General features: G+C 44.6%; 1 protein-coding gene across 1 annotated transcript; it reads right to left on the reverse strand.

Annotated features, from left to right (window-relative positions):
- Positions 1-1,646: 1,646 nt before the first annotated feature.
- TFAP2C (transcription factor AP-2 gamma) lies at positions 1,647-12,164 on the reverse strand. Its single transcript, XM_084646452.1, has 7 exons — positions 11,966-12,164; positions 8,951-9,427; positions 8,432-8,483; positions 6,448-6,670; positions 5,662-5,780; positions 3,963-4,104; positions 1,647-2,807 (listed from the first exon to the last, which is right to left on the reverse strand). The coding sequence occupies exons 1-7, from the start codon at positions 12,011-12,013 to the stop codon at positions 2,522-2,524; spliced, it is 1,347 nt and encodes a 448-aa protein (XP_084502578.1). The 5' UTR covers positions 12,014-12,164; the 3' UTR covers positions 1,647-2,521.
- Between the last annotated feature and the right edge of the window lie 910 nt (positions 12,165-13,074).

Raw genomic sequence — 13,074 nt, forward strand, 5'->3', positions numbered from 1 at the left:
AGCAAAGCAGGTCCCCCCCCAACCTCTACATTGGGACCTCACGGCACTACTATACAAATTAAATTAAGCATATTTTTGTATTAGGCAGCTGTTAAGCATATTTTCCAAGATTGCCCATCCCAAGTATTCAAAACTTCATGATTCAGCCTCTCCTCTGTCCTCTTCCCCCGCACCAAGAAAAAACACCAAACAAAAAAAAACCACACAACACAACCCCATCCACCCTGAGGATTATTTGTTGTTGTTTTAAAAGATGCATTTTGGGTTCTTATTTGCCGTCTGTTGAGCTGTTAACATGCAGTCACCTCAGTCTGGTGTCATCATCCTTCACTCTTAGTTCCATACCAAATCTTGCACTATCCAATAATCTTAACTAGGTGCTGAGGGTCTATGGGAATGTGTGAATATTCGCTTCCAAGATTTTTTTTTAAAACAAACTTATTCCAGTTTCTGCCGGACAGCTTTCATGGTTAAGGTACCACCACACTGACTCTACATGTTAAGGGTTCTGCTCCCAGTCCTGCCACAGGCTTCTCTTGTGACTTACGCACTCTAGCCAAGCTTCTCCAGGCCTCAGTTTCCTCCCTCTTCCCATCTATAAAATGACAGGTTTCAGAGTAACAGCCGTGTTAGTCTGTATTTACAAAAAGAAAAGGAGGACTTGTGGCACCTTAGAGACTAACCAATTTATTTGAGCATAAGCTTTTGTGAGCTAATACTGTAAGTCAGATATCCAGTTTCACATTCAATGTATTTGCAAGCATTTATCATTAAGCATCATCTGATTAATCAAATTTAATGTAAAGCTGCGTGGGTCAGATTTTTATGAAAAGGAAACCTTAAAATGTGGCTCTAGTTTAAATAGGCAGATGGCATGATACGGAGAGCTTAAAACAAAAAGTTCTTGGAGATACATGACTCATTTAATTGAAACCATTAGTTTTACTGGCAAACAACTACATATTTCTGTTCTGTTAATCTGAACAAAGTGCTGTAATTACAACAATACACAGCGTCCTCTCGTGTCCCATATTGACAAATTGTGGAAAGAAAACACTTTCCGGGTAACAAGACATTCAGTGCTTCTATCCAGAATACTTTTATTATATGGTTATCATATACATCAGAATTATATTGGGAACATATACAAATATGCAAAGAGTAGTTCAGAACCTCCATTATTCACATACACACCGTACCTCATGCACTCATTCTACTCAGTTCTCAGGCGAATGGTACACAAAAATTATTGCTTTGTAGAACATACCCCTCAGATTAAATCTAATCTTCAGTGGCAAGAATTGAGAATTTAAAATAAAATTAAAAAATAAAATCTTAAATACCCTGTATAACATACCTGTGCATAAACCTAAAGATGTATTTAGCTTACCCCATTACCTTTGAAATACTTACCAAAATTAAAATTTGAAACCCATTTATAAAAAAAAGTATTAAAAAGTTCACCATTATTTACAAATCCCATTAAATTACACATAAATAAATATGTACATTCAACACACTGTTTCCCTTAATACACATAAAGTCTCCCTGGAAATATATTTATATATATTTTTCCCTAAATAGGCAAACAATGTTTTCTTTAAAAAAAAAAAAAAAAAAAAAAAAAAGTTACAGTGTATGCCTATTCTTTCAAGTTTTTTTTCTTTTTCAATTTAAAAACGAGACCAGATATAAATATGTGGATAAAGCTGCAACATCCTTAGACAAAGAAAAAGATTTTCTAAAAGCATTTATTTTCAGTTTGCACTAGCAATTCTTTAGGGGGCGGAGGGGGGGCGTGTTGTTTTTGTTGGTCTTTTTTTAAAAAGACAATATCCACTGTGGACAACTGCAATTTTTAAAAGCCTGAATATTTCCATTAAAAAAATATTAAAATAAGCATATCAAATGCATCAAACAGTTCTTTCATCTACACTGATTTCACTTTTTTTCCTACGGTAGTCTGAAAATAAAGCAAAACAAAATGATCTCGGTGTTTGTCATGTGTTTATAAAATACACCATGTACATAAATCTAAATACCATTGTTTAATACTGCATTATAGTTATTGTTGGCTTTAAAGACTAAAAACCTGATGTTTTTCCAGATAATGAAGAGTATCCCATCCAAAATCCATATCTCAAAAAATATACACGGTCGCTGGTCACCACTAGATACTTAGATGTTTGAAAACTCTACGTCTCTCTTAGTATATTTCCACCAAAGACTTTATAGCACCACTTTAACAGCAAAGGATTTTAATACACTCACACCAGTACTTATCTTCTGGTAACGGATTCCACAGTTAAGGGAGGAACTGCAGCTTTAGAAAGACTTGTCTTACAGATCCAGAGGGAGTGAAGATCCTGAATAAGATGTTTTGTTGTTTTAAAAAGGGATGGGGGGGAAGGTGGCTGAGGGAAGGAGAAGGAGAAGTAACCAAATTTCTACATGCCCCGTAGGCAAGAAGATCCCAGTCTGTGTTTTGGAGGAACAGTTTGAAAGTCTGGTTTCCCTCATTTTACTTCCTGTGCTTATCCATTTTATCAATGTTTTTGTTGGTTTCTGCAGGACTTTGGTCGCCAGTGTTCATATACGTTTTGTCTGCTATTTTTAATGCTTCATTTAGGTAGTTCTGGACGGAGGTCATGGCAGCACAGATGGCAGCACTCCCAAAGCCATGTGTGATCAAGCTAAAATGAGTCAAACAGCCCTGGATGCCAGGGTCCAAGATTGGACTAGGTCTAGTGTTTCCAAGAGGAGTTCTATCCTGAGTGAGGAGGTCTGTGAATTCCTTACATATCTGCCTGAAAGACACAAAAGGGTTCAGACTTTATGCTGGAAAGTGCAAGGCACTCTGTGAGAGGATTTAGCACTAAGAAAAGAAGCAGCAAGATACAGAATCCTTTAAATTGAAATAACCAGCGATTCAGACTGTGTAGCAATCACAAAGGGATTTCAGAACTCAATTACACTCTATTACACCTACATCACTACAAGGATATTCTCCAGTCTAATTATAGAATAAAGCCTGTTTTTTAGGGTCAGTTTTGGACAAGCTTTATATACATACACGTGTACACACACTTTCCAAAGGATAATCTTTTCTGCTTTGGTGTCTAGCTGGTTCTGCTTCAATTGCTCTATGTATTTTTTTTTTAAATCAATTTAGGGATAGTGTCCGTGAGAACTTCCACAGATGCACTTAAGTGATTTACAATGAATAAAGCAGCTGAACTGGGGCATTTAATTTACCCTCTTCATCAGAAATGTAGGCCCCCAATCCTGCAAACACTTATGCACGTAACAATACAACTTAACAATACACACGAATGGTCAATGGGCCGACTCAAGCACATAAAGTTACTCGCATGCATAAATGCTTGCGGGATCAGGGGCCTAAGTTTCAGATGTATTTTTAAGTTGCTTTGCTCATTTCATGTACACTGAGTGAACTTCACTGATTCAGCAGGATATACAACGTGATGCCCTTTAAAAACAAACAAACAAAAAAAAAACCCCTGTAATTGCAGAGTACAAAAAGAGTAGTCCTTACATTATCGGATATGGAGTGCTGTATTTAAGAGGTATTACGGGACTGATCCAAAGCCCACTGAAGTCAATGTGGTTCTCTCTTGACACCAGTGGGTTTTCATTAGATCCTAGATCCCTGCTATACAATATTAAAATTAGCCAGATGTAAAAATTCTATAGAAAAGATCTCCTTCTGTTTTAGTCTGTAGAGGTTTAGTGTCATTTCTATAGACCATGTAGGTTTCAACTATACCATAAGGGTTTATGCTGACTTTGGTATTACCGATTCACATGGACCTTTGAGGGGCGGGGGGGTTGAAGGGGTTGTTTTTTATTAAAAGCAAAAATCAAATAGTATTTTACAGAATCGCACATTCTTCCAGTAACCCAAAAAGCATTTTCTTCCCCCTTTAGCCCTCCATACTTACTTTGCAGCAAGAAGCATATTTTTCCTGTTAGCCATCTCATTACGACCCAAGTGTGGTCTGGTTAAATATTCAGCCACTGCTTTGGAAGGAAACTCTGTCTCACATACATAACCAAAGTCACGAGCAAGATGTACAGCTTCACCTGGGGTGGGGACATGTGATAAGGTGAATGTTTTAGATCCTATAATTAAACCTTCACTGTTAGAAGGTAAGAGAAATATGGGCAAAAACTCTAATTCTCAGAATATACCCCCCACTTTTGAAAAAGCCATTGTTAGTATGATCTTCCCCATACTGTTTGTTATTTCCTAATTAATAGATCATCTGAATTTGAGGAAGAGACACTGAGAAAAACCTGCATAACAGGTGCTACCAAAAATAATTGTTCTGGTTCCCTTTGTATCAGAGGACTATATATGGGTCTCTGTATCTAGCTATGTTGCATAGGTACAGATAGAATTTCACCTTAAAATGATTAAAGGGCATATATTCTTATCATGATCACACAGCTGGCAACTGATCTCCATTTGTCGGTAAAATTTTGAAGTTAAATAGATTTTGCACACTTGTGCAACTTATCAGATGATTGTATTATTGTATTAAAACTGACGGGCTACTGTTTAGTAGTTAATTAAAGCTATCTATTCAAACAAAAACCCTGAATTTTACTGTGAACTATTGGTTAGCTGTAGCGTGAGTGTAATACACAGACACACCAATGTATTAGACAAGCTTTCTCTCTCTTTTGTTGGTCTTCCAATTCTACCTTCCTATAAGGATCTAATAAAGTAAAAGTTAGAACAATATTTTGAGATTTCAAAGTATTGTTCACACTTAAATTGCTGCTTCCATTTCCATTAACTATAGCAATAACAAGAAGCTGCATTTTTAAAAGGCCCAGCTAAATTAATACAGGGACCACATAACATGTTGCAAATTAAATGAGCTCCAGTTTCCTATCAGGAAGTCAAAAGCTGTAAATCTCACTTTATATGCATGTTTATTAGGAAAGCTTCTGAGGATGTGATTGAGGTAGGGCCAGTTACTGGAGTCTGCTGCTCCACTGCTTTTAAGCCTCCCCATAGGAAGTCAAACTCACTAATATATAAGACCTCAAAATTGGAAAAGCTTCCGCCTCCTCCCCCCGAAATATCCCTTCTCTACATACGCCAGAGACTAAACAAGCTAGATCCCACTGGGGACTTTGGAACTGCTTGGTATAAAGGAGTTGCTCTCACACCTGTCAATTTCACTACAGTATGGAAATAACTATGTAGAATTCCTTAGTTTACACAGAATGGCTTCCGTGAATGAAAACTGAAGTTAATGCAATGGTTCAGCTCCCTAGTCACAGTTCAGATATGATCAAGTTGAAAAATAACAGAATAATAGAATATAGTCAGATATCCCTATTTGATCTGAAGGATGGCATGAACAACTAGAGTTGAGGAGGAGATAAACCAAAACATAATTGCATTTATAGTAGCATTGGGAGGGCTAACAGGCAGCAGAGTTTGTTAATGGCCTGTAACTTGTTTTTTAAAATAGCTCTGTCTGTCTATCCTTTTTTCTAGGCTTGATCAGCATCCTGTCAGTGTTTGGATTACAGTTTATAAGCCTTATACAGAAAAGTCGTTTTATTAATTTTTAAAAACCATCAAAAACACCCCCTCCACACACACACACACACACGACTGACCTTCCACCAAAGATGTCAATAATGTCACATTTGCAGCTTTCCTTCTACCAGCTGGAAGATTCAAGCCAATTTTATCCAGTTTCTCCCTTAATGATCTGCCACCATTTTTAGATTTGGCTCTGTAAGTAGACAGACAGAGAGAGAGATGTGACCTAATTTAGCTTCAAGGGGACATACTTATTATTTTAAAAGATGGGAAATCAAGTTACTGACATTTAATGAGGTTCTTTTGGAGGGAGGGGAATAAAAAGCTGATTCTGTTTTTCAATGACCTACTTTTTTAAGGCTCTGCCACAAATCCCTCAGTGTAAAACACACATCAGAAACCAAATCAAATATGTTTTGCCTTTAAGTTTATACCATAATAAAAACATAGCTATAATAATGGGACGTAATATGAATTAAACGGTTTGCAAAAATAAGAAGTGGGGGAAATGTCTTATAAGACCACAAGATAGTAACCAAGACACTTCCACAGGGAGATGATTTGTCACTGAAAAAAGAAAATTCTCCTTGTGCAGTTCCAGCGATGGAATCAGATTTTAACAGGGAATGAGAATTTGTTGTGAGAACTGTTATAGCACTTCACTTTGGGAAGCGCCAGAGGTGCAAAGGAGTTTTATTTCCAAAGCCTATTAGAATTCAGTGTTATTTTTTTTAAGTTTTATAAAATGCTTTAGACACCAGTTATTCAGTTCAGTTTTATACAATGCTTGCAAAAAGGAACAACAAAAGACAGGATTACCAAAGTCATGGGGATAGGAGGGAGAAGGGTAGCCTACCTACCTTCTGAGTACTCCTCCTAGCAAGGAGGCATTTAGACATTCTGGAGGCGAGAGCCTTCTCTGAACCTCTGCTACTGTTACTTTATATTTAGATGTGGAACTCAGCAGAGAAAGTCTCCCCGGAACAGAACAAAACACTTCATTGGGGTTTATCACCACTCCAATTAATCCATCCTTCTGGCAGGGGAGACTCAGCGAGCTGTTTTTTGTTAATGAAATGGGACCTGTGGGAGCCAGGTGGAAAAGCAGGTATTTGATTTAAAAAAAAAAAAAAGGAGAGAGAGAGAGAGAGAGAGAGAGAGAGAGGAAATTACAAGTCTAACACAAAACTAATGTTTAGCTCCATTTAAACATCCACCACTGGATCTTGTCCTGAGTAACTGATCCAACAATGCCACAGTTAGCCTCAGTACCACTAATAATGGACTGTGGCTAGTTTTGTTGTCACAGTAAATTTCAAGAGTTGCTACATTCAATTAAGAATATAACTTATTTTCCTTAAATGTGCAGTCAAAACTCAGCATGCACCAGGGACATAATATCCTGGAAGTTAGCAAGTTCAGGCTTATAAAAATGAGCATCAGGGCTGTAAAGCATGTACAATGGTAGGCAGGAACTAGTATCCTTCGGCTATCGACAAAAATCTCGTTCAAACCAAAGGCACAGAGAGGTCTCCCGTCCTCCTTAGACCAGGGCCAAATAGGTATGATGGGAGTTAGGGGGTGCCAAGCAGCACTGAATTTCATCTTCTGCCTCCAGATATGGAGTCTCTGTTCAGAGAAGTTACCTCTCTCCCTTTAATTAAATTCCAGTATATTCCTGCCACATATTTCAATATCTACAGCTGAAAACAGTTAACACCATCAGTTTTGCTTTCGGTTATCGTTACCATGAGATGGGGCAACAGACTTTGCAAAGGGACATTAAACCTCAGTGCGAGCATATTTGTAAACCGATCATACTAATCTACCAACGAAATGTAGCCAGACGGAATCATTGCTATGGGCAACTAATGCAAGAAAGGGTTAAACAGCAAGGGCTGGTCTTGTTCACTAGCAAGGAAGATTCTGAAGTGGTGTCTCTGAGAGCAGAATAGTTCTCCCATGAGCTAATTCGGCAGTCGGCAGCGTTTCTGACAAACGCTTCTGCTTTCCCTCAAATAAATATATATCTGAAGTCCCACTTCAGTCTCTAGAAAAAACTTGCCTGATTTACAAAGCGCAAGTTTGTCTGCAAACAGGAAAACAAGACTGTAAACTAAGCTGAGAGTCGATCCGCGCTTCACGCTTGTTTAAACAGCTACAAACCATTCCAGTCCAGATAAAGTCTAACCGCTTTATAGGACCATGGAGTGCAAATGGCTCTGTGCTAGTTTAACTAATTCCTCGCTAGATTTTAAACCAAGCCCCTTCCTTTCTGTCCTACTACCGAAACAGCAAACGGACCCCTGCCTCACATTCTTAGCAAAACCGGCCCCCGTGTCATTGTATACACAAGGAATTTGCGTCGAAAATTAAATGTCAGATCTGCATTTAAATCCCGTTCCTGGATAAGTGCATTTGTTCTTTAGCTAAGGCGGAAAGCAATAAACACAACGGCATCGTTTTGCTCTTACGGCTACTTGTAGCACAAAGGTCCAGAATAAGAGATTCAGGTGTCAGCGACAGTCTGCTGGTGCCATTGATACTTAGGGCAACTCGCTTCCCATCGCAATGGAAGGTTTGCAAAGAGAGGCTTTCTTGTACTCGACATGCCAAAGGAAGCAGCGCAGTTTCCAAACTATCCCCACCATTAAATATCACCGTAGATAAAAACAGAGCGTTCCTCTATAGCTAAAGCCACCATGCAATAAAAGTCGGGCTTCCTGCCTTTAGACAGATCCTCTTAAAGCAATGGAACAAAGTATCAACTTGCCATACGTATCATCTACAAATCAAACTTCGTCTATGGAGAAGGAAAAGTAAATCAGAATGCCATCTACTGACCTTTTCTAATGACTGTCTGGTCATGCATTAATAAGTGTTGATCTTCCACATTCTGGAGAGAGAAGAGGGGGGGGAATACAGTTCCTTTAGATAAAGTGACTCTGGAGTCCATATGGATCCCTCCACCCCCTGCACCCACTGATTCCAGCTTTTGACTGATGGGGGGGGGGGGGGGTTAGTTTTCTCTGCGTTAAGAAAGATATCGAAGCTAAACCGCAAAGCGGGACCATTCCCCTTAGCAGCAGCTACAAAGCCCCTCAGACACACCAGGGCACCTGGCCTCCAGGGCTGATGCTTTCTGGCCTCTCTACTCGTATCCAGCCCACTCCACCCCCAAATGGGGCTAAGATCCCCCCCCCCGTCCTTCACACCCACTCTAGAATGTATCCGCGGGGTTGGAGACCCTGGTTAATTGCTCTCTCTCAAGCCCTGCCGGCATCAGGCTCACTGCTCTGACTGGGCTCGGCCACCGCGAGTAGCCAGGACCCCAGACGGAGCAGGCCCTGCCAGGGGACTTACCGGCACCTCCTCCATCTGGTGAGCCATCTCGTGCAGCCCCAGGTTCTCGGCGAGCGTGGAAGCGTCCAGCCCGTGCCCGTGGGGCAGGAGGAGCTCGGAGCGCCTGTAGGTTTCCCGCCTGCCCCCGACCGAGCCGCTCTCCAGCGCCGAGAGGTGAGGGACCAGGCCAGGCCTGGCATGATGGACCAGGCCGGAAGGATCCTGGCTTGGCCGGCTGGGCCAGGCGGCCGGCTGCTGGCTGGGCGGCGGGGGAGGAGGCTGGTGGAGCGGGTTAATGGAGAAGGGGTCCCCGAGGTGGGAGTAGGGATCGCTGGCCTGGGAGTAAGGCAGAGGCTGGTAGGGGGGCGGGAAGTAGGGGGGCTGGAAGTCGGACGTCCCGGAATGGGAGAGCTGGGGGCCCGGGCTGTACAAGTGCTGGCTGACGGCGGAGAGGTGGGGGAGCCGGGGGTTCCCATTGCTGCTCCCGTCGTGCCGGTCCTGGAAAGCAAAGGGACAGAACAGAAGCCCATTAGTGCGGGGAGGTTAGCCTCAGCCCCTGCCCATTGACAGCCAGGGGGTCCCCGCTCCCCATCGCTTGCCTTCCAGCGCCTGACTTGGGAACAGGCAGGAAATTCTGGCCCCGGGGGAGTCAACGGCGGAACTCTCCGCGGCTGGAACTAGGCCAGGAAACCCCCCACACACACACACACACACAGCTGCCTGCCCCACTCCGCACGGCCAGGTCACACACCCTGCGCGCCTTTGTAGAGGGAATCTCGGGGCTGGAGTCACCCTCTTGGGGGAGCGGGAGCAAAGAAAGAGAAGAAGCTCAACGTTTAGCAGTTCGTCTAGGAATCTAATTAACTCATCCCACAGCCTGGGTGAGGATAGTATGTGGAGCCGGGAATTAGAAGATTAGAAGATTCGCTTCCTAAAATAAATTCAGACTCAAGTCTGGGGAAGGAATCTGTAAAAAAGTGACTGTTACAAAGTGAGGAATTCTGGCTGCTGTAGCAGAGAAGTTTTTAAATTAAAGTTGAGAAACTAATTCAGAAGGTGAGGGAGGGGCGAAGCTCCCTTCCTTGCCTCCTGTCCAGCCTGATTTGAGGCCCCTGGCTTCAAAGTGTGTGTGGGGGGGTGGGGAAGTGTTCAAATACCCTGTAAGTGGTCAGTTGTGGGCGAGTTTAAACACAAACCCTTGGGCAAACGGGGCTGCGCTGAAGAACCCCATCAGCAATCGGGGGAGAGCGGCTAAACTGACTGCGAGCCCAGTTCGAACCTCTCTCTTAGCTGATTTTCCTTCTCTCCAAAGACCTCGCGGCTCACGTCTGCTCTGCTTTGGGGGCGCACCGCGCACCTGGGGGGTACGGGGGGGGGAGTTTCAGCTCAGAGTCCGAATAGCTGTCTGGCCATTTAGAGGGCTAGTCCTACTACTCCAGTCGCCTCAGCTGAAACTCTCGGATTTAAAAACTCAGCAATCAAAGCTTAAAATGTCTCAATTGAATTGATCCCGGGATTTAGCAGCTTCTGGCTTCACGGTCATTAAAATAACAGGGCTGGTTAATAAGAGGAGAATGGGTGTCTCAATGGGGTCCCAATGGAGCGTGAAGTGGGGACTGCAGCTAATCTGTAGGAGCCAAACATACAGACCATGACCAATGGAGCAAAGGAGGAGACGCTGCCGCTTTCAGAGATCAAAAAGCAGGAGGTGGGTGGGGGAAGTTTCACAAGGAAAGAGGGCTGGGTAGGGAAACGTGGGAATAAGCCAACGCGGCCAGGCACCTGAGCGCTGATCTGCTAATTACCGCGGATCCCTCGCAAGGCTGCTCGACTCTCGTGAGAGAAACGGGCAGGTCTCGAATCAGGATTGAAAAGGAAGCCCCCCCACCCCATGCACCCCTTCCCCCAGCCCGGTGAGATGCTCGCCGCCCCCGATCTGGGATGAGCCCCAGGGAAGAGGTGGGAGACAATCATCTCCCCCCTACCGGGCCGTGGGCAAGTGGGAGTCGCTTGTACCGCTGGGTAAAGGGCCAGCGACAGGCGCTGGCTCCTTTGCGCTCCCGGCTGAGGCTGGCAGCTAAATAGTTTCCGTGCCAAGGGCGCCCACTGGCTGCCACGCAGCCCGGACCTCTCCTCCCTAGATCTCTCCCCGGCGGCAGCTCCCACCTGGCTCCCCATGGCGGTTCAGTCCTAACCCTGGGTCCCCCTGAACCAGTCCAACAGGCTGGGGCACCCGCCGCCCCCTGCTCCGGTGTGCGCTCTGCTTTTACACCAAACTTTCCCCGTCTGGGGGCGCATTGCAGCTCCGAGACACACACACAAACATGGCCGAACTTTGCTTAACGTGGGACTAGTGCACGGATTTATCTGGGGAGCAGGCACAATCTGGAGCGGATTAAACACATCCGTTTGGTTGAGGGAAGAAGAAAACTCAGAACTCCTTCCCCCCTCCCACCCCCAGAGTTATTTGCTCTGCTCCCAAGCGGCGCTCCCGGACTGGCAGGATCTAAAGGAGTTTCTCCTGGGGATGGGGTGGGGAGAGAAATTGGTTTTGGTTTGTACTAGTAGGGTTTTGCTGTCCCTCTCTTTCAATAGCTCAGAGCCAGAGACACACCAATGAGGAAGCCTGACAAGTTTGGCAGCCAGCTAGACGGGGTGGCAATGTTGCAAGGAAAGAAACGTGGGGCTGGGGGACAAGGTAAGAGACCAGATTTAAAGCCTAAAGGTGCACATCGCTTCCATTAACCCCACTCCCTATTCATCTGGGCAATTCCCAGCAGGAGAATCAGCGTTTAGGGAGATTATATAATCTGCGGCGCACCATCTAACAGGAAACAAAAAATCTTAAAATCCTCCGATTTGATAGGGAGTTTGTGACAGAAGCGGACTAAGAGCCCAATCCTGATGTCCGTTGGAAGCCAGGGGATCTCTTGCCCAAGCAAAGACTGCTAGATTGGCCCCTATTTATGTACAGATGCTGACACCCACACAAAGCCCCTTCTCCCTCCTCCCTCACCTACTGCTATTAGCTCTCACCTCGCAGTCCTCTTCATATTTGACATTATCTGCTAGTTTCCACAACATGGCGTCCAGTGTCCAAAAATATATGTATATAGTAGATCAGAAAAGATCCCCAGCCCCAAAAGCAGTAAATATCCAAGTCGGTGCTGGGGAAGAGCAGCTCCCCCGGGTGGATTCTGTTAGTTGCCAGGCATGAAGATTGGTTCGGGACTAATCTTCCCTCGAAGAGTCACTGAGGTTTTTTTCCCTGCCCAGACGCCCTTAATGGCAATAGTATTATCATAACTCCTCCCCAGGGATGGATTGGGAGACTGGGCATTCATTATGGGCGGCTCAGAGCCAGCCATTCAGGAGGCAGCCCGCAGCTCAGAGCCACTCCTTCTCTGCGCTCTGGGCTAGACTGGATCCTCTCCAGGGCGCAAACGAATGGCTGGGGGAAGCTCCAGGCTGCCCAGGGCGCACACACGCGCGCCTGGCTGGGGAAGCTGCCCAGGGCGCGTTGCAGCTAGATTTCAGGCGCGGATGTAACGCTGTTTTTTTATCCATGAGGCTTCCCCTGAGTAGGAACACGCCGAGGTGTCTCTGGGGAAGTCCTGGACACAGCCCCAAAGCCATGAGATGCGCTCAATGGAACTGGGAAGCCCAGAGTCGTGGGGCTCGAGAGCAGAGCCGACCAACCTGTCTGTTGTAAAGGGTCTGCAACTGAGCGGGAGCAGGAGTGGTGGGAAGGGGTTTTAAATGCCTAGACTGATGAGCGCCATAATAAAGAGGAGAAATGGCTCCAGACATTCCAGTTCCACCTTCCCTCTTAAAACTGCTTTATTGCCCCATACAGGGACCCTCTCCCGCCGGCCACGCAAAGCTCGCGTTGGCCCGGGCTGGAGTAGAGGTAAAATTTAATAAATTGTATTAAAAGCACCACCTTTGCCATGCTCAATACGAACTCCTCATTCTCCCACACCCCAGAATATGCCCGTCTGTTAGGCACTATCTTCTGCGTAAGGGCAAAGGATGGACTGGTAGCCCGAACAGAACAGAGCTGGATGTTGTACCAGTGTACGTCAAGACAACAAAGGTTGGGTGTAAAAAACAAAAACATTTTGACAAGCCAGATCTTGTGGTGA

This window comes from Lepidochelys olivacea (assembly GCF_965140295.1).
Source record: "Lepidochelys olivacea isolate rLepOli2 genome assembly, chromosome: 13".
NCBI lineage: Eukaryota > Metazoa > Chordata > Testudines > Cheloniidae > Lepidochelys > Lepidochelys olivacea.

Excerpts from the sequence above, each read along its gene's own strand:
- TFAP2C (XM_084646452.1), bottom strand. The coding sequence starts at position 12,013 with ATGTTGTGGAAACTAGCAGATAATGTCAAATATGAAGAGGACTGCGAG. Across the intron at positions 9,428-11,965 it reads AATATGAAGAGGACTGCGAG|GACCGGCACGACGGGAGCAG; the intron begins GTGAGAGCTAAT and ends TTTGCTTTCCAG. Across the intron at positions 2,808-3,962 it reads AATATGCTTCTTGCTGCAAA|GCAGATATGTAAGGAATTCA; the intron begins GTAAGTATGGAG and ends TGTGTCTTTCAG.